The 23,270-nt window shown below is 37.1% G+C and overlaps 2 protein-coding genes across 2 annotated transcripts; one reads left to right on the top strand and one right to left on the bottom strand.

Annotated features, from left to right (window-relative positions):
* The first annotated feature begins 335 nt into the window (after nt 1-335).
* On the top strand, nt 336-4,162 carry LOC121754003 (probable sphingolipid transporter spinster homolog 2). The gene is made up of 16 exons (XM_042149328.1): nt 336-690; nt 975-1,106; nt 1,319-1,420; nt 1,507-1,611; nt 1,706-1,781; nt 1,869-1,943; nt 2,098-2,197; nt 2,263-2,310; nt 2,381-2,435; nt 2,572-2,648; nt 2,739-2,815; nt 2,936-3,049; nt 3,177-3,296; nt 3,430-3,558; nt 3,685-3,763; nt 3,857-4,162. Exons 1-16 carry the CDS (start codon nt 524-526, stop codon nt 3,982-3,984), a joined length of 1,584 nt encoding a protein of 527 aa, XP_042005262.1. The 5' UTR covers nt 336-523; the 3' UTR covers nt 3,985-4,162.
* Nucleotides 4,163-6,285: 2,123 nt separating this feature from the next.
* LOC121754016 (soluble inorganic pyrophosphatase 6, chloroplastic-like) lies at nt 6,286-8,706 on the bottom strand. The gene is made up of 6 exons (XM_042149341.1): nt 8,421-8,706; nt 7,833-7,993; nt 7,398-7,498; nt 7,093-7,274; nt 6,687-6,785; nt 6,286-6,576 (listed from the first exon to the last, which is right to left on the bottom strand). The coding sequence occupies exons 1-6, from the start codon at nt 8,664-8,666 to the stop codon at nt 6,484-6,486; spliced, it is 882 nt and encodes a 293-aa protein (XP_042005275.1). The 5' UTR covers nt 8,667-8,706; the 3' UTR covers nt 6,286-6,483.
* Nucleotides 8,707-23,270: the final 14,564 nt, after the last annotated feature.

The following is a 23,270-nucleotide window of genomic DNA, read 5'->3' as shown; positions in this document are numbered from 1 at the left end:
CACAATTGAAAATATTTCAATCTATTGAAAACCTCATTCTATCCCATATAAAATGAAACCCTTTTTCTCACATTGAAAATGAAACGTTAAACATTATAACTCAATGATAATAAGCAATTTTGTTAAATATTCCAATTCAATTCAAATATTCAATAATCCAATTCGATGGAAGTAAAATTATAAGCAATTTCGTTATTTCAAACTAACTAATACACTGTGACTCAATTTTGGATATAATGCATGATTGAATCAGTACTATGTAACTGACGTCACATCCAAGTTCCAACCTAAAAAACTAATCCAACGAAAAATACTCAAAAGATCCCATTTTGTAGAGCAAAACATCGCAACAAACATTCCAACCACCTTCGTCTCCTTCCTCAGTAGTTCAAATGATTTTCACAAAACAAAGACTTCAATCTAAAAAGCATACAAAGTGAAAAAGTTGAAATAACCTTTTGAATATAGGGAAGAAGACAGTGAAGCCAATAAATATATTTATACTCCAAATATTTCTGTAATCATGGGGGAGAAAGAAAATGCACAGGACCCAAATTCAAACCCGGGACCTAATCCGAACCCGGACCCGATTCAGGCCCCACGGCCACAGTCTGCAGCTCTGACTTTGGAGACGGAGAAAGATATGGCCGGAGCTTCCACCTCTAACCCTTCTTGGTTTACTCCCAAAAGGTCCACTTTTTTTTTCTGCCTAAAATGTTTATGTTGATTTTTCATGGTTATAGTTCAATATAGTTATGATATGATTGAAATTCTTGGTGAATTGGAGAGTATATGGTGGAGGGGTTGAAAAAGTTCGAATCTTTTTGGTTTTGGTTTTCAAGAATGGGGTTTCTTATTGTCATAGTTTGAGGATTGAGTGTAGAATGATTTAGTATAATTTATAAGCAGTGTCTGTTCTTGGCATTGTTCACTCATGATGTTTGACAAATGTTGTAACTGTTTGTTGTTGTCAGGCTACTAGCTATTTTTTGTGTGATCAACTTGATAAACTACGTTGATCGAGGAGCTATAGCGAGTAACGGTGTCAATGGGAGTGCTAGAACTTGCTCGGAGAGTGGTGTATGCACACCTGGTAGTGGAATTCAGTAAGTCTGTGATTTTGCATTTTTCACATATTTTTAACATGTGAATATTGTTATGCTAATTATGATCCAAAAATATATTGTGAGCTGTTTTCTTTATCTTTCTTTAATATAATGGAAAAGTTTTAGGAGTTGAAGATTCACTGATTGACAATCAATTTGAACATAATGCTAATGTTTCAAGAATTGATTCACCTCTCCCAATTTTTATGCAGGGGTGAATTTGACATGACTAACTTCGAGGATGGAGTTATATCATCTGCTTTCATGGTTGGGCTCCTTGTGGCATCCCCGGTTTTTGCCTCTTCAGCCAAAAGGTAATATATCTTCACTTTCATGACTTTTCCGTGGTGGCACTATTACGCCGTGATAAATAGATTGTTGTGTCTGCTTGAACCTGCAGTGTCAATCCATTTAGACTCATTGGAGTTGGCCTGAGTGTGTGGACAGTTGCAGTTACTTTTTCTGGGTTTTCGTTTAATTTTTGGTCCATGGCGGTTGCTCGCATGTAAGATATTGCTCAATACTCAGAATTTATGGAGCATTCGTTTCCTTAGTTTTACGCTGTTACTTAATTTTTGCCTGGATTTTGTTTTCTGTAGGCTAGTGGGTGTTGGCGAGGCCTCTTTCATAAGTCTCGCTGCTCCTTTCATAGATGACAATGCCCCAGTCACACAGGTTTGATGTCTGTCCGAAACATTCTTACATAAGACTTCACATCATTATTCATTATGTCCATTTAACACCTTTTCCTTCTCTTCATAGAGAACAGCATGGCTAGGAGCATTTTATATGTGTATACCAACTGGTATTGCAGTGGGTTACGTTTATGGTGGATTGGTACTTTTCATACTCGATATCTAAAATATATGCTATTTTCTATTGACTAGTCACTCGCTACTCGATCAAGCATTGAATGATATTACATGGAGTTGAGTCATGTGCTCTGTCTCCATTATCGTCCAGATATCGAATGATTTGTGCTTGATTACAGATTAGTACTTTCGGTTGGCGATGGGCATTCTGGGTGTTGGCACTACTGATGCTTCCCTTTGCTATATTAGGCTTTGTGATGAAACCTCTGCAGTTGAAAGGTCTGTGAAAGCAATCACACACTTTCCTCATTCGATATCTATTTGCTGAACCCAATTTCATCCAGGTTTCGGTCAAGCTGAAGCTAACAAAGCATTGGCAGCCGAAGATCAAGGTGCTGGATATTTTCGATTGCTAATATATGATTTTTTTAATCGTCTTACCATTTTCAACTGTGTTTGCAGCTTCTGACCTTTCCACGAGGGAAGAGGTTGGAGACGAAAGTTCAAAGTCTTCAAGGTGAAGAACATTAGGAACTAACATGTTCAGCTAGAAGAAAAAATTTTCTACACTAATGTTTCTACTTAGATGATTATCTGATGTTGAGATCATACGAATATCATTTCGATTTCTGAGTGAATGTTACATATTTCAGGTATGGAGCTCTAACAATATTCGGGAAAGATATGCAACTTCTCTTGCTTAACCAGGTGTACGTGGTTAATGTTCTTGGTAAATCTTCTATCTGCTGTAACGGAATAGTGTTTCTTTTCAAACACTATCCGTTCTTGTAATTATTTTATTTCTCAATGGCGATTGCAGGGTATATTGCGTATAATTTTGTGATCGGCGCCTATTCGTATTGGGGACCTAAGGCAGGATATAATATATACCACATGGTAAGCTCTTATGAAAAAGATAAATTGGCTGTGCTTTTATGTCGAAAAATAGATGAATGTGCCGTGCAATAAACTCTGATGTCTCTGTTGGGTTGAACGTCGATGCTCTATATTATCCAGAGCAATGCAGATTATATGTTTGGTGGAGTAACAGCGATCTGTGGAGTATTCGGTTCAATAGCAGGTGGTCATGTTCTCGATCGTATGAATTCCACATTACCTAATGCTTTCAAGGTGATCCACATTCCTTCATACATATCATTTTCACGACATGTGAAACTGCGGATAGTGAAATAGAGCCGCTGCTATTTTTGTAGATCCCGATTATTCACTTTCTCTATTCTTGCTATTTTGTTTGCAGCTTCTGTCGTTTGCTACACTCCTCGGAGCAGTATTCTGCTTTGCTGCGTTTTGTTTCCGTAGCCTGTATGTTTTTCTGGCACTTTTCGCGATTGGACAGCTGCTCGTTTTTGCTACCCAGGTACCATTCTTCCCATCCGTTTCGGTTTGAAGTCGTTCATTTTGTGTGGCCCTATCGGTACTCCTAGATTTCACCCTCACATTCTGAACTAATTTATAAACATGCATTAAGATTTGATCGATGACCTCTACAGGCCCCTGTAAATTTTGTTTGTCTGCGTTGTGTCGAGCCTAGTCTTCGACCATTATCAATGGCAATGTCAACTGTAGCAATTCACGTATTTGGTGATGTCCCGTCCTCTCCCCTCGTTGGGCTCCTCCAGGTTTTTCTTCTTATTTTCGTCCCACGTTTCATTATCAAGAGTTAAGAAGGCTGATTTAGAAGAAAATAGGATTCGGATGTCTCGTTTTTAGTAGCATTCTCGTGATAAGGAGGTTACCGTCTGCAGGACCGGATCAACAATTGGAGGGCTACCGCCCTTACTTTAACGTCTATTCTGTTCGTGGCTGCTGGAATTTGGGTTGTAGGTGTGTTCATCTGTTTTTATCGATCTAAGTTATCGCACATGTATGTGTAATGTGTAAAGAGTGCAAGTGTTGTGATGTTTGTATGTTATGCAGGAATTTTCATGCCTGCTGTGGATAGATACGACGAAGATGTCGAGCACCCAGCTTCGGTCGTGGATAAGTCGAATTCCACCCCGTTGCTTGTGGAGAAGGAGAAGAAGAAGAAGACGGAAGCATCTTAGATTGGAGTCTTGGTAGCAGTTTTTGGAGAGAGACATTGCTGGATTTTTCACCTATTTTTGTGTAAATTCTTCCTTTCAATGCTCTTTATTATGTATATCATTCTTGTATTTCCGAAGAAATGTCTATATTTTCATGGCATTAGTTGATTTGTAATATTGGACTCGGTTTTATTTCTAATTGAAATTTCCAATTTGAAGCCGTGAAATTTGATGCCTTAGTTAATTTATATTATCACCAAAGACGGTAGAAATTTCTCATCCAGACGTTGGTATTCACTCATATAAATATATCCATTCAATTTTACTCCCTTCATCCCATAATATGAGTCACTCTTATGGTGGATACAGATTTTAAAAAAAATAAAGAATAGTAAGTTGAAAAAGATTGAAATATGAGACCTAATATGAGTGATCGAGTTAGTGGATGTGAGATCTATTTATTATTTATGGTAAAAAGTAAAATGTATCTTATTGTTGGATGGACTGAAACAATAAAATACTACTTTTATTGAGGTACGAATGAAGTATTAATTTATAAGCTCTGTGTTATTCAAAAATTATATATTTTCATGGGATATAGGGATAAGTAATTTGATACCACTATTAGTCACCTCTAACCATTAGTAGATTCCACATGCCGCCATCGAGAAACACACGCAGTCATGCGCCCGACATGCACCTACCATGTTGCTCGTACGAAGGTGTTCTCTTTTGATTTTCAATATTACTATAAAATTCCCATGTATAAAATATGCAAATTTATAAATCTAAAATATAATGAGCATGTGCACATACTATAATACTACTAACAAATACTAGTATACTAAAATAAATTAATAAAAATTCTATGAAACGGAAGTTGTGCAATCTAGATCGAACATAGCAAAGAAGGTCGTCACCTGCATCAACCCCTCGACCTAGGGATGTCAATCGGGTCAGCTCGTCCGGTTTCAGGCCAACCCTACTCGGGTTGCGGGTCAATCAGGTGCGGGCTAATCGGGTTGTGATTTCTTTCGGGTTATAAAAGTTCAACCCTAACCCTAAAATCTCGGGTTTCGGGCTAGCCCAACGGGTTAATCGGGTTGCTACCGATAATATTAACATGCGATCAATCCAATAAATAATAATTAATATTATTTATATTCATACAATGTAAAACATTTAATTATGATATATTTGAGATATATGCTTAAACTCAATCATAAACAAGATCAAATACCAATATTTGAGATATTTAGTGGAATTTTAATGCATGTTTTAGAAATTTAAATTTTTTTAGTGAATTTGAAAATTTTAATTTATTTATCAATTAATATATTAATAAAATTCAATATATAATTTGTATATTTAATATAAAATTGAATATTGTTTTTTAATTATCTATATTATAAAATTAATCAATGAAGTGTAGAATTAGAAGTAAAAAAATAGAATAATAAGAATTTTATCAGGTTTTCGGGTCTGGCCCTAACTAGTTGCGGGGTAATCGAGTTTTAATTTTATCGGGTTAGAAATTTCCAGCCTTAACCCTATAAATTTGGCGGGTTATTCGGGCCAGCCCACGGGTTGCGGGCTACATTGACATCCCCGGCTCGACCCCATCTGGATCCGCCATTGGAATAAAAGACGATAAGCATGAGTATGCTGTGTGCTACCATAAGTCGAGAGCAAACCGGGAGCCGTTTCTGGTATGGATTTTTACAAGCAGTGCAAACCACCAGCCAACGAAATAATGATAGAGAAACTGGCCCCACAGGAGGGCCCCACTGCTTCTCTATATTATCCAACCCAACTCATCAATCATCATACACAAATAATTCAACCACCAACCATCTCTATCTCTCTCTCTCTCTCTCTCATACTGCAGCTAATCGGCAATGGCACCAACAGCAGCAATGCTCATGTTAAACCGAGCAGCAGCCGCACGGGCGCAGGCATCTGCTCGCTCTCCGTCAACAAAGTCGAAGACACCTGCTTCATCGTCATCACCATTAGCAAGGTGGTTCATTTCACACAGCTCCTCTCTTTTCCAACAACACCCTTCCCGTAAAGTGCCTGTGATCAATCTCCGTTCTTCTCCGCCACCACAACACAGGGCGACGCATAACTGAACTACAACTATAGGGCCAAAAAAATGGCAGTGGCTATTGCTGAGTAAATATATGTGCTTTACTTTCTACCTTTTCATGTACATGTCCGGTTTTCTCCTTTGTTCTCAATAAATATATTCATGTATTTTCATATTATTCTGTTGTTAAACACACAACACACAAGCGAATAATGAATTAATGATATGGTAGGTAAGGTAACGAAAGAGACTCTTTATTCTGAAAAAACTTGTCCGAGATGAATACACAAGCAACAGTTTCATTGCTGCAATGATTTTATCTTTCAATATCAGAAAAATAAATAGTGGTGAATTTCCAGCAAAAGAGCTTCATCGCATTACCAGTGATGCTGAAAACTGGCAGCACAGACGCTCTACGGTTAGAGCCTCATTTAGACGAGAGATAGTTCACCAGAAGGAATGGATCTTCTCACAAGTTTAGCCCATGCCTCGTTTGTCTCAGTGATAACCTTAAGTGCATAATCCTGCACTCGCAAAAACAGCAAGGAAAGAATATCAGATCATCATGGTTACAACAGAACATGATAGGATCGTGAGAGGAGATATTTTTGGAAATAAACAGTCGAAATGATACCTTATCTGCTGGCTTGTTTCCAAGGCCGAACCTGTTGGCAGGTTTTCCATCAGGTATCTTGTAGTCTCGGAACCAATCTCTGATTGCAGTGAGAGTTCCCTGCAAAATATTTGCCAACTTTCACAATTAACCAACTCATGTGAGAAGTGTAGTTTTGGTCCCAAATGAAAGAGGGGGGGGGGGGGGGCTAGATTGAGTTCACAAATTAGGTTTTTATATCGTTCAAGCTATTCGAGGCAGTTACAAGAAATCGAGATAGATGAACTTTTTAATCACCATTTGAAACATGAAAGGCAGCTCTGTATGTGGCAGAACAGAAGAATGATCAAGTAGAGTTTCAGTAAAGGTAGATCAGCTTGCAGTCTAATATCATACTGGAACCATCCATAAAGAATGGATTACTTACTGGAAAATGCTTCTCGACGTCGTCAACATCGTTAACAAGGGAAGCCCTTGGATCATCCAATGAAATCGCAACTATTTTCCAGTCAAGCTCTCCCTCATCTATCATGGCCAAAGCAGCCAAGGGCTTCACTTTCATGACTTGCCCAATTTTTCCTTGGCTTTCCCCGATCTCCACAACATCAACTATAAGCAAAGGCGATTACGATTAGCTTAAACCTGCGTTCTTGATTACCTATATACATTTCTATGGGAAAGTTCACCTAACAACATAAGATAAGCATGATGCTGAAAGGCTTGATACTACACCTGGATCATTGTCTCCGAATGCCCCCTCAACTTCAGCATTTGCAAGTGAAGGGTCTTCCCATGTTTGTGGAAGCAATCCATAGTTCCAGTTAATGTTGTAACTACAGAAGAGCAGAAGACAAGCACAGTTTAGAAGGGGGAAAATTCAGAATAAAGAAACGAAACACTTGGTATAACAAGCAAGAAAAGCATGATTAGGCCAATTTAGCAAGATAAAATGATATAGGGCTGATAAGCACAGGCTTGACATGTATATAAATTCAGCAATTCCTATAAAGCAATTGCTATTCCATTCCCATCTCTCCTTTTTCCTTTTTCCCTTTCAGAGATCGTTGCTTTGACAAAACATAGACCACTCATTCCAGGTGTGAAACAGCAGAAATTAGTATTCCAGTGCCATGAACGAGTATGAAAGTGAAATCAGATCAATCTTACGGGTAGTATCGAAGTTTTCCCTTCTTCGTATCTTGCTTAATGGGAGTATAGACTTCATCTGTAGCAACTTCCATCTTCGCACTCGATTCCTTTGGAATCTCCACTATGAAATTGAATACACCATCACCCAAGTGAAGTGGAATATCATGCCAGGGGGAGATCTGTGTCAAATAATCACAGATTGTTAGCTACTACACAGCCAGAATCATAAATTCCAGCTGAACTGCAAAATTATTTCCAAAACTTAGCTAGAATTTACTATTCCAATGCTGTTTGCTCTAAGAATTCTCAATTTCTCACCATACTACATCAATTTGTCTCTTCAAATCTCTTAAACACACATCTTAACTTCAATTCAACCAGAAATATAAGCAGCTACTGAGAAAAACTTATAAAGTAAATGGATCAGTACCGTCAAAATCGTGCTAGATTCGACACAAAACCAGTATACAAGCACAATTCACCATTTAAAAAAAGCACAATTTTCATTTAACACAACTCAGTCCTCCAAATTGCAATTAAAGTAAATTTCAAATCAAATTCAAATATGAGAATGAAATCGACGTGATATATCCAAGTTTCACATACTTTTTTTCCGGAATTATCGACGAAGAAGACGCGGTAGTCGAAGGATTCGGGCTGGCCTTCTTCCTTGATTTGAACTTGGGGGTTGTGTATGGCATTGCAGGTAAAGAGGCGCCTTCTCTGCGTGAGCAATCTGCCGTTTCGGAAGCAGAGATTGAGGCTTCGAGGCGCAGCTATCGATTGGCCTCTGCAGAGAAAAACACCGGAGACGGCGTTGCCAGCTGACGCTATGACTCTCGTCGCCGCCATTTCTGTGTGGAGAGAGAGAGAGTGAGTTCTGTGGCTGCTGCTTTTTAAACTTTATATTAATAAAAAAAATTTGACATATTTCAGATATTTTAATTTAATATACTAAACATTCCTATAAAAATAATACTATATGACACTAGAATTAGAATAACATTGATAAAATAATTAAAAAATAGGTGAAAAAGTTAGTTTAAGTAGTATTAGTGGATAATGAGACTCACGTTATTAGTAGTGTTTAATAGTGGTATAAGTTATAAATAAGTTAATGTATATAAATAATAAATTGGGATAGCATTCCAAAAATGGAATGCACATATTTTTATAGAACGTACCAAAATGAAAAATGCAATTTTTTCACAGTACTATTAGGTTTTTAGCACTAGTTGTTTGTCAAAATGAACCGGATGCAAGTTGGAAATGTCAGAATTAAATGCTACAGTACTAAATAGAGAATTTTACAAATAGTTGTAGTACTAGTATTTAATAATGAATATATATAGGAGTTTCAAATTCAACATTTGATGTAAATAATGCAAAAGGAGGAGCAAATAGCCCTATAAGGACCCGTTCAGTCTGGCAGATATAGTGTGTTAACAGCCCAAATCCAAATATTCCGTACTGTTCAGTGGACATTCCCATAGATTAAAACACAGCAAAATCAAAAGTAGCAATGGGTTATAAGCAAGACCGGGCCTTGATTGCGGCGGCTCTCCTCAGTAAATGAGCGAGTAGCCCGAGACGGAGGGAGTATATGGGAAGCCATTGTTATTTCCTCAGTAACTTAAATATCAGCAGTTGAGTCCCTTTTTATATTTCAATTTCGATATTTACTCTTCTATGATCAAAATACATGCTTAAACAGATCCATATTCTCAGGAGCACGACTTATGAAAGAATTATTGGATTCAATTTAGCACAAATACAATAGGTTTACCATTTGACAAATTGCACTTGATGCAAGATGAAATGCTAATTAAAATAAATGATACTACTACTATTGAATAGAGAAATTTCAACCTTAAGCTTAGAACTACTAGTAGCATTCAAATTCAACGCATACATTCAAATAATACAAACTTGATTAAATGCAAAAGTGGGCAAAAAACATTATAAATACTAAATAGTACTCCCTCCGTCATATTCAAAATGTCCCCATCTTATTTTTAGTTTGTCTCACTCAAAATGTCCATTTTCAAAATAATAAATCTCTCTCTCATTAAAATATTCTGTTACTTCATCTCTATTTGTTCTACACAATTCATCCTAAAATTGTGAGTCACTCAAGAATGTGGTCATCTTGAATGAATGGGACGGATGGAGTATTGTATTCCCGTAGATTACATTAACACAACAAATCAAAACAGAAAAAAACAACAATGGGTTATAAGCAATCCCGTGGCGAGTCAAAATAGGACTATAAATGACGAACGGATGGAGTACTAGGTGTTTAGCGCTACTGTTGGCAATAACTTTGGTTTGTTATTACGTTTGACAAAATGCAGTTGATACAAGTTGAAATGGTAAAATTAAATGCGAATTTTAATTCACCATCATTATTTGTAAACATGAATAATTCATCAATAATGAAAATATGAGCTTCAAATTCAACACTTACATTACATGTAAATAATGCAAGATTGATAAAATGCGAAATGTGAAGCAAATAGCACAATAAATAGTAGTGCATTGCCATAGATTGAAACACAGCAAATCAAAATAGAAACATATACTACATATATTTGGTTGTAGCAATGGGTTATAAGCAATATCCAGCCTTGATTGTGATTGTGATTGTGGTGGCTCTCCTCCTCTCGACTCCTCTTGCATACGGCGTCCCCGTGGTGGATAACGCCATCATCAGCGGCAAAATCTGCTGCACATCGAACGGAAACTGCGCCCCTAGGTCGGTAGGGGTTCGTAATGTGACGGTGAACCTGAATTGCATGACTCACTCGGGAGAGCTGGAGACGCTCGGGCAGGGCATCACCAACGCCACTGGAGAATTTTTCATCCAAGTGAATGGTTCGGTAGGACCTATCTTCCCCGGAGACGTACCACCATGCAACGTCTTCGTTAACCTCCCTCTCAATTTCACAGTCTGCCCCATCCTCAGCACGACCACCGGAATCATTTCCGGCGTTCTCACTCCCGTGAGAATTATCATTGATGCAGTCGCCGGTGTCATTGCGGTTTTTAAAGTAGTGTTGTTCTCTCTCGCCGTCGATGGTATTTAAATTCTCCTCCATTTACACTCGACCTAATAAAATGTAGTACATCTAAACAAGCACTAATTAAGTATGCATATAATATTTGTTTGTTTTGTTGCTTCATTAATGTAAGAGTAATAAATCATGGAGACTTTTACTACTATTTGTATATGCATTTTGATTTACCATTCAACAGCTTACAAAGCTCATTTCCCCACTACCTAATCCTCAAGAGAAAAAATCGACCTAAGAAATCAAATCATGATCACTGATCAAGGAGGAAAATATAATATGAAAAGTTTGCTAAGCAATAAACTGTTGAAAATATGAAGAGTCGCTAGCCTTCGTCTCAATTCCACAGTCTCGGCGCGGTCATCGACACACTTACCGGCGCTATCATTTTCCTTGACAAGGTGCTCGCCGCTCAGTCACATTTTTCTTTATGTTGTGCAAATGTGGAGCGGTATTTAAAGGGTGTGGTATATTACCCCATGTTTGGGAGGGTAGAAAACTCATCCAGGGATGAAATTCTATGTTGTTCATAATTAAAACTCTTCTCCATTTAGCACTACACTAATTGGAATTTTACAACGTTAGGCTTACTGGAAGCTTAGTACTATTCAATAATGATAATATGACTTTCAAATTCAACACTTACATGTAATTACATGCAAACTTGATAAATTCAAAAAGGCAAGCAAATAGAACTATACATAGTAGCGGATTGAATTATTTGACATAAATTATAAATATAATTGGTTTTTACCACTACTATTGGAAATAATTTATTATTACGTGTGGCAAAATGCAATTGATACAAGTTGAAATGCTAAAGTAAAATTAAATGCTAGCTAGCTAGCTACTGAATAGAGAATTTGACAACGGGCATTCACAGTGGGGCGGACGATAGGCCGCCCGATGCATCGGGTCCGCCATCATCCGCCACTGTGGGTGCGCGGACGACGGACGATGCGTCGTCCGCGCCTTAAGCTTAGTCCGCGAACGAAGCGCGGACGATAGGGCATCGTCCGCGACATCATCCTCCCACTGTGGACGACTCGGACTATGGTGCGGACGATGCAACGCGTTTTTATTTTGTTTTTTTCGAAATTTGTCTATTTAAACCTCAATTGTCATTCTATTTTTCATACGAACATTTCTCGCATCTCTCATTTATCTCATCTCTCACATTTCTCCATATCTCACAATCCAAAATGAACCACGACGACGACCGGAGTTCCTCGGAGGACGGTAGTCCGACCTTGACTCGAGCCTTAAATGCAGTCGTTCAAGACGCAATGGCGGAATGCTTAGCCATAATGCAACGCGAGGAGGCGGTGGCGGCGGCGGCGGAGCAGATCCGCAGGCCTATTCGACGTCGGACGTTGGTCCGACGCGAACACGACGTAGCTCATGAACGTCTATTTGCAGACTATTTTGCCGAGCAACCACGGTGGGGAGCGACTATTTTTCGCCGCCGGTTTAGAATGCCTCGTTACCTTTTTCTCAGCATTGTCCAGACGTTGGAGTCACGTGATGAATACTTCCAGTATCGGGAAGATGGCATCGGCAGACCCGGACTTACGCCGTTGCAGAAGTGCACAGTTGCACTCCGCCAGTTGGCCTACGGCACCAGCGCTGACATGTTCGACGAGTACCTCCACGTCGGGGATACAACAGGCCGCGAGTGCCTGAAGAGATTTTGTAGGGGAGTTTTGTCTATTTAAACCTCAATTGTCATTCTATTTTTCATACGAACATTTCTCGCATCTCTCATTTATCTCATCTCTCACATTTCTCCATATCTCACAATCCAAAATGAACCACGACGACGACCAGAGTTCCTCGGAGGACGGTAGTCCGACCTTGACTCGAGCCTTAAATGCAGTCGTTCAAGACGCAATGGCGGAATGCTTAGCCATAATGCAACGCGAGGAGGCGGCAGCGGCGGCGGAGCAGATCTGCAGGCCTATTCGACGTCGGACGTTGGTCCGACGCGAACACGACGTAGCTCATGAACGTCTATTTGCAGACTATTTTGCCGAGCAACCACGGTGGGGAGCGACTATTTTTCACCGCCGGTTTAGAATGCCTCGTTACCTTTTTCTCAGCATTGTCCAGACGTTGGAGTCACGTGATGAATACTTCCAGTATCGGGAAGATGGCATCGGCAGACCCGGACTTACGCCGTTGCAGAAGTGCACAGTTGCACTCCGCCAGTTGGCCTACGGCACCAGCGCTGACATGTTCGACGAGTACCTCCACGTCGGGGATACAACAGGCCGCGAGTGCCTGAAGAGATTTTGTTGGGGAGTTGTGGAGGCCTACATCGACACATATTTGCGAAAGCCTACTGCTGTTGATTTCCCGGGCCTAATGAGAATGCACGAGACGGCGCACGGCTTTCCTGGGATGCTAGGGAGCATCGACTGTATGCACTGAGAGTGGAAGAATTGTCCGACGGCGTGGAGAGGCCAATTCACTAGTGGATACAAGGGCAGCCACTCGACGATGATCCTCGAAACCGTCGCTGACCATCGGCTCTGGATCTGGCATGCTTACTTCGGTGTAGCCGGGTCGAACAACGACATCAACGTCCTCAACTCATCCACCCTCTTCACCGAGCAATGCAATGGAAACTGCCCGGCCATCGAGTTCACCGCCAACAGGCTCCAATACCACATGGGGTACTACTTGGCCGATGGCATATACCAAAGGTGGCCTATTTTTCTGAAGACGATCAGATGTCCAATTGGTGATAAGAGAGTTTTATTTGCGCAAAAGCAGGAGGCGGCGCGGAAGGATGTGGAGCTGGCATTTGGTGTGCTCCAAGCACTGTGGGCAATAGCGAAAGGACTGGGGCGTCTCTGGTTCAAGGAAGTCCTCGCCGATGTCATTTATGCGTGCATAATCTTGCACAACATGATAGTCGAACATGAAGGTATGAGCATCACTGATTGGACTGATGACGAAGGTGCATCTAACTCCTCCGGCACGGCGACCCCCGCCCCCCGCTCTAGGATTACCGACGGGCTTCAATGAGGTTCTATCTAGACAGGCCTCAATGCGCAACCAACACGACCATGCGCAACTCATGAACGACATGATTGAAGAAGTGTGGGCCTGTAACCACCGTCGATGAGTTTGCGTTTTTTTAAAAATTCGCATTGTAATGTATTAATTTTATAAATGAAAGGAAGGTTTTCCCTAATTTTTGTAGTTATTTAAATATTTAAATAGAAGAAAATGCTTAGGGCGACCCACTGCAGGTGGAAGGGCAGGAGGATAAAATGCTGACGTGGCGGTGTATATGGAGGGCTTTAGGGCGCCCCTTGGGGCCCCACTGTGGATGCTCTTAATTATTTGCAGAGTGAAGTAAAAAATATGAAAGCATGCGTTCATTATATGCAGCGGCGGATTCAGGTGTGGTCGAGTGTGGTCGGCCGACCCCACCACCAGCCCCGGAGTGCCACCGGGAAGCTCTTTTCATCGGCCTCCGACCTATGGTATTCGAGTCTCCGACCCCACATCACGCAGTGTGAGATGATGAGACGGAGCAGATAGAAATGAAGGGAGTGAGGAAGGGCGGCCGCCGGAATACGGCGGCAGCATCAGGGCAGGGGAGGCAGTAGTTGAGAATGAAGAGATGGAGTAAATTGAGAAGAGGCCTTTAACTTTTCAATATTTCAAAGAGAGAGAAATGGAAATGGGTAAATGGCGCAGTGAATAAGGAAAAATAACTTCATGAATACGAAAGTCTTCTATCATTATTGATTTCTTTCCCTATATTTACCCTGTGAACTAAAATTAATTGAATAAATTGAATCAAGAAAGATAACATGACCACATAATTTATCTAGGATTAAAAGATTAATATGTTGATACTTGATTTATCCAATTGTGCAATGATTTTTTTGGTTTATTTATATTAATTCTCTGAAGTCTACTAAAAATATATTCAAATACAAATTTTTAATTAATATTAAGTACTAGTAGTATATTTTTTATATATGTGAAATCAACATATTCAAAATAAATGTATTTTAATAATTACTTTATTCGTGAAAAGTATGAATTATTTTTCTTTTTTAGTTTGTCCCTGAAAAGTAAGAATTTTCTAATTTTATTTTTTTTCTTTCTAGTGAGGTGAAACTCATTCTCTATTATTAATAATACTTAAAAAAATCTTTCTATCTTTCTTACTTTTCCAATTATGTATTAAAACTCGTGGCGAACCAAATGTTCATATTTTTCAGGGACGAAAAGAGTATAAATATTTCTTAATTTCTTTTGATTTTAGTTTATAATTAAATTTTCAACCTTATTATTTAAGTTCAAATTATTTTAAAATTTCAAAATTGGGGATGTTGCTGAAAAATTATATAATTATTTAAATTAAAATATGGAGTATATTTATATAAATAATTACATTAAAAAATTATTTTAAATATATTTTATTTGATTCGGCCCCACGATATTCAATTTCTGGATCCGCCATTGATTATATGTAAACTGCACACCCACCGCAAACTGCGGCACCAACACGCCCGGGCTTCCGGAAGTGAGGGTGACCCTAAACTGCGACTCATCCCTGGGCATCGGGTTGAGTCTCGGGCAGGGCATCGGAGTTTTTAACATCATTGTGAATAGTCTACAAGCGTTCGGGGTAGACCCTATCACTGGTTTCTCACAATTAACCTTCCTCTCAGATCCACAGTCTGCCCCACCCTCAACAACGTCAACGGCACCCTTATCGGTGCTCCCGTTTTCGTAGGCTCCATCGTTGGGGAAGTGCTCGGCCTCGTTAGTAATCTTGTTGTGTTTACGTTTGACCTGACCGTTGCTTAACATATCATAATTAAAACTCTTATATCTCCATGTACGCACCACCTAATAAAATGTAGTACTACATCTCAACAAGCACTAACCATATCATTATAGTTTGCTTTGATGCTTCATTTTGTATACATTAAATCATGAAGAAATGTTAGTAGTTTTCTATGATTTACGATTCACTTATTACATTTACGGAGAAATAGTATGTGATTATAATATGGCACATCGCGATTCAATCTCGAACTTATACTCAGAAACATGCTTTCGACAAGCCACGTCATAATCAATTTTTGGTCGAAATTGTCAATCGTGGAAAATCTCAAACTACACCAATGCTCATGACGTTAATTAAATTTTATCATTCACTAAATTTTAAGATTTTATATTTATGTATTCCATATAACTAATTATATACCTTAAAGTTTAAGGTCATCTTCTTAACTAGGTTGTGACAAAACTTTTTGGCACATGGATTAAGATATTATGTTGAAAAGTTGGAGAGATTAATAAATTTGGAGAGATAAATTTTGTCAAAAGAAAAAAGAATACGACTCAACTTGGGACGATGAGTATATATTTGTATGCTAACTTATGGACCTTTGAAAGAATTATTGGATCGAATTTAACAATCCCTATGACATATACAATTGTATTATGTTTTTAGCATTGCTATTGGCAAGACTAAAATCCAATTTTGGTCCCTTACATTTGGCTTAAAATTCTTTTTGATCCCTAATATATTGTTTTGATACATTTTGGTCCCAAATAAGGTCACAAACTTAATGTATGGGACCCGAAAGGAATTTTATGGAAAATGTACGGGAATTTACTAAATTCAATAGGAGTATATATTTGCATTCTAAGGAGCAGCAAAGAATTATTGAATTGAATTTGGCAATTCGTATTGCATAAATATAAATACAGCACTACTGTAGTCAATAACTACTTTTGGTAGTATTACATTTGATACAAGTTGAAATGCTAAAATTAAATGCTAGCTAGGTAGCTACTAAAATGGAGAATTTTACAATGGTAGACTTAATTGAAGCGTAGAACTATTTACAGACTGAGGAAGAATATCACATTTGTAAATATGAATAATTGTACTATTCAATAATGTATTTCAAATTCAATAATATACAAAATTGATTCAATTAAAAAAAGGAGCAAATAGCACTATAAATAGTCGTGTATTCCTATAGACTGAAACACAGCAAATCAAAACAAAAACATACATATATAGATTTGCTCCTAAAAAAGAAACAAAAGTAGCAATGGGTTACAATCAAATTGTGGTGGCTCTCCTCCTCCTGGCCACGGCGACTCCTCTTGCCTACGGCCTAATCCCGAGCTTGCCCGGCCTAATCCCGAATTTGCCCGTCCCAATCCCGAATTTGCCCGGCCTAATCTCGAATTTGCTCGGCCTAATTAATGCGGCCAACGTCACGGGAAGAATCTGCTGCACACCCACTGGAAACTGCGACAATGGGTCGGTAGGGATCCCGGGAGTTGCGGTGAACCTGAACTGCACCACTCCCTCAGGGTCGGTGATGACACTCGCCCGGGGCATCACCCGCCTTGATGGAACCTTTGCCCTCCTTGTGAATAATATAATTAACTTGTTAGGCTTACAACTCGGCGGAATCACCCGACTCCTACCACAATGTAGGGTCGTTGTTAGCCTTCCTCTCAATTCCACAGTCTGTCCCGTCCTCAGCACGGGGACCCTCGCACTTACCGGCGCTACTGCTCTCGTGAGCGTCGTCCAAGACGAGGTGCGCGGTCTCGTTGGAAATTTCGCTACGTTGGTGTTTTCCAGAGTCTCCGTTAATACTTAATTAAGGGGTGGTAATATTACATACTATCATAAATAAAAGTCTTTTCCATTTAGGCACGAGATAATAATTAAAATGTAGAAATCTAAGCAAGGCACTAACCATGCTTATATGCATGCATATTATTGTACTTTGTTTTGATGCTTCATTTTGTGAACAATAATAAATCATGGAGGATATTAATTATAGGAGTGCTACTATTTGTATGTGCGTTTTTATTTACCGTACCGTTCAACAGCCTAAGCAATTCCATCATTGTGTAATCATTTCTTTTCTCGCTAAACTGGGAATATTTGATTCCCTACAAAAAATCTGAAAGACTTTTAAGTTAAAGAAGGGCCTCCTTCTCAATCAGGAGTGCCGGTTAAGTTTGAACCCAAGTTTTAAGAAATACATAAAAGAAAATGTGTAGGAAAAAAACGTTGGAATGTGAGTTGTATTTTTATATATTAGTTTTATATTCCTTCGTCCATAAAATGATTCAATTTACATATATGTGTATAGATCACTTTCGATATCTGTAAACCTATATAGTATGTGTGTTTTTGGTTGAGCCTCTTTTTATGATTGGCCTGATCTGAAATTAGCAAATGGAATTTAGTTACATATTTTATTCTTGTTTCTAGAAATCTTAGAATTTGTGAGTGAACTTGACATGCTTATCTATTTCTTTTTTAAACTATTTAATTAGAAAATACTCCCTCCGTCGCAGTTTAGGAGTGCAATTTAGTTAGGGCACGAGTTTTAAGAAATTGTTGGAGTGTGTAATAATTGAAGTGGTGTAGAAGAAAGTGGGACCTTTTTGACTTTTTGTATGTTTAGGATTTTGTTTTATTTTTATGAAAGTAATGGCATTTGAGTGTAAATTTCATCAACAATGAGGTTACATTTTATGTCCAAGTATGGTAAATTCTAAATGGAACTCTTAAATTGGGACGGACGTAAATGACAAAATATGACTCTTAAACTTGGACGGATGGAGTAATTGTAAATAATTAAAATATTAATTTAAGTGAGTTTGGTGCTGGCAATTTTTTATTCGGCACGAATCTGCACGAAGTTAACCCGACACGAACACGCGCGTTTAGGATTTGGGTCCTTATAGGGTTGACCCAATAAGAACCCGAAGATAACGAGTTGGGTCGGGTTTGGGTTATCCGTTTTAATTATATTTTCAGACGTGAAAGCATTCGTCATTCGTGCATTATTTGTAAATACGAATAATTGTAGTACTAGTATTTAATAATGAACATATGACTTTCAAATTCAACTCTTAGAAGTAAATAATGCAAAATGGGGGGAGGAAATGGCATTATAATAGTAGTGTAATGAAACACACTAAATCAAAATAGAAACATAGCAAATTAACAATGGTTAATACTTAATAAGCAATCCATTTTGATTGTGGTGGCTCTCCTCCTCTTGACTCCTCTTGTCTACGGCCAATTACTGCCGGATAACGGCGGTATCAGCATCATCAGCGGCAGAATCTGCTGCACATCCACCGGAAACTGCGGCCCGGGAGTACTGAGGGTGAAGCTGAACCTCACCACTGACGCTTGGCCAGGGCGTCACCAACTCCACCGGAGTTTTTACTTTCCTTTCCTTTCCTAGCTTTTTCGATAAATCTGATCATTTGACTAACAAATCGTACTTTGAATCAGCTGATATTCTATTTTTTTCTTAAATGTTTTAATTCTAACCCTATGGTTTCACATATTATACACCACGTGAAAAGAAGTAGCGACAACTAGGATTAAAAATGTTACGTAATTCATCTGGATCCACCTTCTGCCCAGTCATGGCAAAAATAACTGACGCCAAAGTATGTGATATTTCTTACCACTTTTGTAGTTTAGGGAAATTACATATTTTTTAGAAAGTTAATGGTTTTGGGATTTTTAGTTAATGTGTTTAATTGGAGATAGAAAAAGTGGATGTAAGTGTTAAATGAAGAGAGAAAGAGAGTTGATTATTTAATCAAGGAGAGAAAAAGTGGATGAATATATTAATTGCAGAGAGAAAGTTTCCAAAAATAGAAATATGTCATTTTAATTATTTGGGATAAAATAAAAAGGAAAGTGTGTCATCTTAAGTAGGACGGAGAGAGTAAATATTTAGGACGCACATATAGGGTTCTTCGAAAACCCTAGAAACCATACTCATTTTCTCACTAAATTCGAGCCGATATTGAGCGCAGCTGGCTCATCAGCTATTCAAGTGCTCTCGATAGGACAAGGTTCCTATCACACCTGCATAAAATATTACTTGTATATAGGTTTTAAACCTACGGTAGGCATTAACTTCTTTTGGTATTACGTTTGACAAAATGCAGTTGATGCAAGTTGAAATGCAAAAGTTAAATGCTAGCTTGCTACTAAATGGACAATTTTACAATGTTAGAATTGATTGAATTAGCTTAGAACTATTTACACACTGCGAAGTAAGAATACCAAAGCATGCGTGCACTATTTGTAAATATGAATAATTGTAGTACGGGTTGTAATTAATTGCTATTTAATTAACATTTCAAAATTAAGACTAAATCTTAGTCATTAGATTAAGAGATTTAGGGAGAAGGATTCTCTGCAGTGGTTAAAACCACAGCACCCCATGTTGTGCCACAAAACGCAGAAGTTGCTTAATGAAACGGCAGCAGCAAACATTTATAATATTCATTTAATATTCAATCATCCCACTACCCCCATACCCCCACGTTTTCTTTTAAACATTGTTGTTTGGATGTATATTCATTTCATCTCACAAAGTTGATAAACAATTCTTTTAATCTCCACTTAACTTTATTCTTTTAATCATTAGGTAGGAAACTTGGCATCAACTATTTCTATTAATTCATTTATTTTTTTAGGTAACAAATTGTACTGAATTCTTTTCATATTTTTTTTAATTATATTTCTTATTGAATTCATTCACTTTAATTTAATTTTTGTTACACTAAAAATGTCATTGAATCCTTTGTAACCATTTTCTTAATATTTCTTATTTCTAATTATTTATATAGATTTACTATACTATGCTTGAGTTTCAATAACATGCATTCGATTTAAAAGTAAGTAACTTTTTGGGTAGACATTTTAATATTTTCATTTTGATAATCTTAATTTAAAGTGTTTTTTATTAAATAAACAAATAAAAATATACCATAAAAAGAATAAAAGTATTAAAGAAAAGAAGTACATTTCTGTTAAACCACAACAAACATTTTTTTTCTTTTAATATTTTTATGGAACATCTTTTATATTTTTAATAACAAAATCTAATTTAAATATCAAAATGACGTATAACTAAAAAATTAGAAAAATCAAAATACTACTGTATAACAAAGAAATCATGATACAGAATTAAAGAATTATGTATATACTCAAAACAAAATATAAATGGATTAAAAGAAAACGTAGGGGTGGCCGGGTGGGGGTAGTGGGATGATTGAATATTAAATGAATATTAAATGCCGTTTCATTAGGAAATTTCTGCGTTTTGTGGCACAGCATGGGGTGCTGTGGTTTTAACCATAACGGAGGATCCTTCCCCGAGATTGAGTGGTTGAAATAATGACACGTGGATTATATTTAAAATTAAAAGAATTATTAAATAAACTTAAATTGTATATACATATGATAGTTAAAACTAGCAATTTTCTCTTTTCTCAAAATCATCTCAAAACTTGAAATTTACGTAACTATCCTGAATTAAATTATTTTTTTGTAAAAAATATATCAAATTAAAGGTAATTTCATAAGGACTCTAACGAGATCTCAGTTGCATATATTCTGACGATGATCGGATGAAGAAATTTTATAATTTTTTATTTTAATTTCGTATATGTTGATAACAGATTTTATATCAATAAATGCATCAAAAAATCATATATTTCACTATGTTGATATAAAAAAACCGTGAAAATTCTACTCCCTCCGTCCCATCCTTGATGAATTTCTTTTGGGCACGGAATTTAAGAAAATGATATATATTGAGTTAAAGTGGAGAAGATAAAGTATGAGAGAGGAAAAAGTAAGAGGGATAAAGAGAGAATAAAGTAAGAGACAATTAATAAAGTAATAGAGAGTTAAAGTTTTGTCTTTTGTTAAAAAATGAAATTGATCACTTAAGATGGGACAACTCAAAATGGAAAGTTGATCACTTGTAGTGGGACGGAGGGAGTATGTTATAACATGTTGACTATTTTACCCTTTTGTTGATATTGAATCTACTATTTATTGAAATCCGTGAGCTTTAATCTTATCCCTTCATTTTAAAATTTAATGATCTTAGTTGTGGATTAGATAATATATTATTTAAGATGACCTATTGTAGTACTACAATAGAGTTATTTGCCTATAAATATATGAACTTTCAATTTTTCTATTTTTTCCCCTTAAATTTTATTTTTTGAATATAAATATATGGACTTTAGACTTTTTTAGTTTTTACCTCAAAATAAAAATTAAAATGATGTGGCAAAATTAGAACTTACTCCCTCAATTCCTGAAATTTTATCACATTTCATTTTCTGCACTCGTTTTGTAAAAATGACATTAAAATAGTTAAAGCGGAGAGATGGTAAAGTATGAGAAAAAATAATGTAGATAAGACTCTTATTTACGTTATTCTATCTCTTACTTTATCATCGGTCCACATTAGTTATTTATTATCATTTTTTTAAAAATGAGTGCTTAAAATAAAATGTGACAAAATTTCAGAAACGGAGAGAGTATGTAGCAATTGAATTAAAATTTATGTGGCAATCAATCAAATTAATTAAGTTTAAAATATTTAAAAATAAAATATTCTCCTCTTAAGGAAGACGAAGATCCCAAAAAAATTACAAATGGGAAACCGTGCATTAGGAATCTGTGCACATTATTGATAAAATATGTTTTTCTATTTTGTTCAATTAATTTTGTACTGTTAATTTGATAAAATGAATTAAATGGGAGGGGTAGACTGGGGGGCTATGGCTAGGCTGTGGGAAGACTAGAATATTGGCTAAATTGTGAGAAAGATATTGCAGCAAGTCTACCCCTCCGTTGCCAACTGTGCTATGCTCCTGCGGGCAATTGTTAGAATGACATGATAATATGGTAGAAAGAATTTTAACTGGACTGTAGCTGGATTGTTGCTATTTATAATGCTCTAATTCATCATTTGATAATAAAAAATTTTCGTTATAGAATAATGAATTAATGATTCAATATACATATGTATATGGGTCACTCTCTTTTTATGTTAGCTTATGTGTTTGTGTTTTTTGTTGGGCTTTTTCCTCTGCTGGGCCTGATCCGAAATTTGCAAATGGAAATTAAAGTAGTATTATTTTCTTCTTAAGCCTAATAATCTTACACATTTGTGATAAAACGAATAGAGATTAAATGAAATAATTAATTTAAAATTAACACAACTATTATTGACTTGCCTCTCCAATATTTCACAACTATTATTGATGGCATATGACCGTAGGTAAATTTACCCATCAACAATCCACGGATGAAGTAGATTGGCGCGTAATATTCAAGCCAAACTCCGTTGACATTATTACTTCATCAATAATTAAAAGTTGTATACTTTATTATAATAATATATCATTTTTAATATGCCACGTTCTAAATCAATCTCCAACTTAGACTTAAAACGTTCTTTCGACAAGCCTCGTAGGGAATCAATTTCGTTGAAATTGTCAATCGTGGAAAAACTTAAACTACGGTACT

Source organism: Salvia splendens, chromosome 11 (assembly GCF_004379255.2).
Source record: "Salvia splendens isolate huo1 chromosome 11, SspV2, whole genome shotgun sequence".
NCBI classification, from domain to species: Eukaryota; Viridiplantae; Streptophyta; class Magnoliopsida; order Lamiales; family Lamiaceae; genus Salvia; species Salvia splendens.
This window is presented reverse-complemented; position numbering and strand designations above follow the sequence as displayed.

Bases quoted from the DNA above. Each gene is read 5' to 3' on its own strand.
- LOC121754016 (XM_042149341.1), bottom strand. From the start codon at position 8,666: ATGGCGGCGACGAGAGTCATAGCGTCAGCTGGCAACGCCGTCTCCGGT. The intron at 7,499-7,832 runs GTAAGATTGATC...GCTCTTCTGTAG, and splicing joins GGAAAACTTCGATACTACCC to TTACAACATTAACTGGAACT. The intron at 6,786-7,092 runs GTAAGTAATCCA...AATATTTTGCAG, and splicing joins ACGTCGAGAAGCATTTTCCA to GGAACTCTCACTGCAATCAG.
- LOC121754003 (XM_042149328.1), top strand. From the start codon at position 524: ATGGGGGAGAAAGAAAATGCACAGGACCCAAATTCAAACCCGGGACCT. The intron at 1,612-1,705 runs GTAAGATATTGC...TGTTTTCTGTAG, and splicing joins TCCATGGCGGTTGCTCGCAT to GCTAGTGGGTGTTGGCGAGG. The intron at 1,944-2,097 runs GTACTTTTCATA...GCTTGATTACAG, and splicing joins GTTACGTTTATGGTGGATTG to ATTAGTACTTTCGGTTGGCG.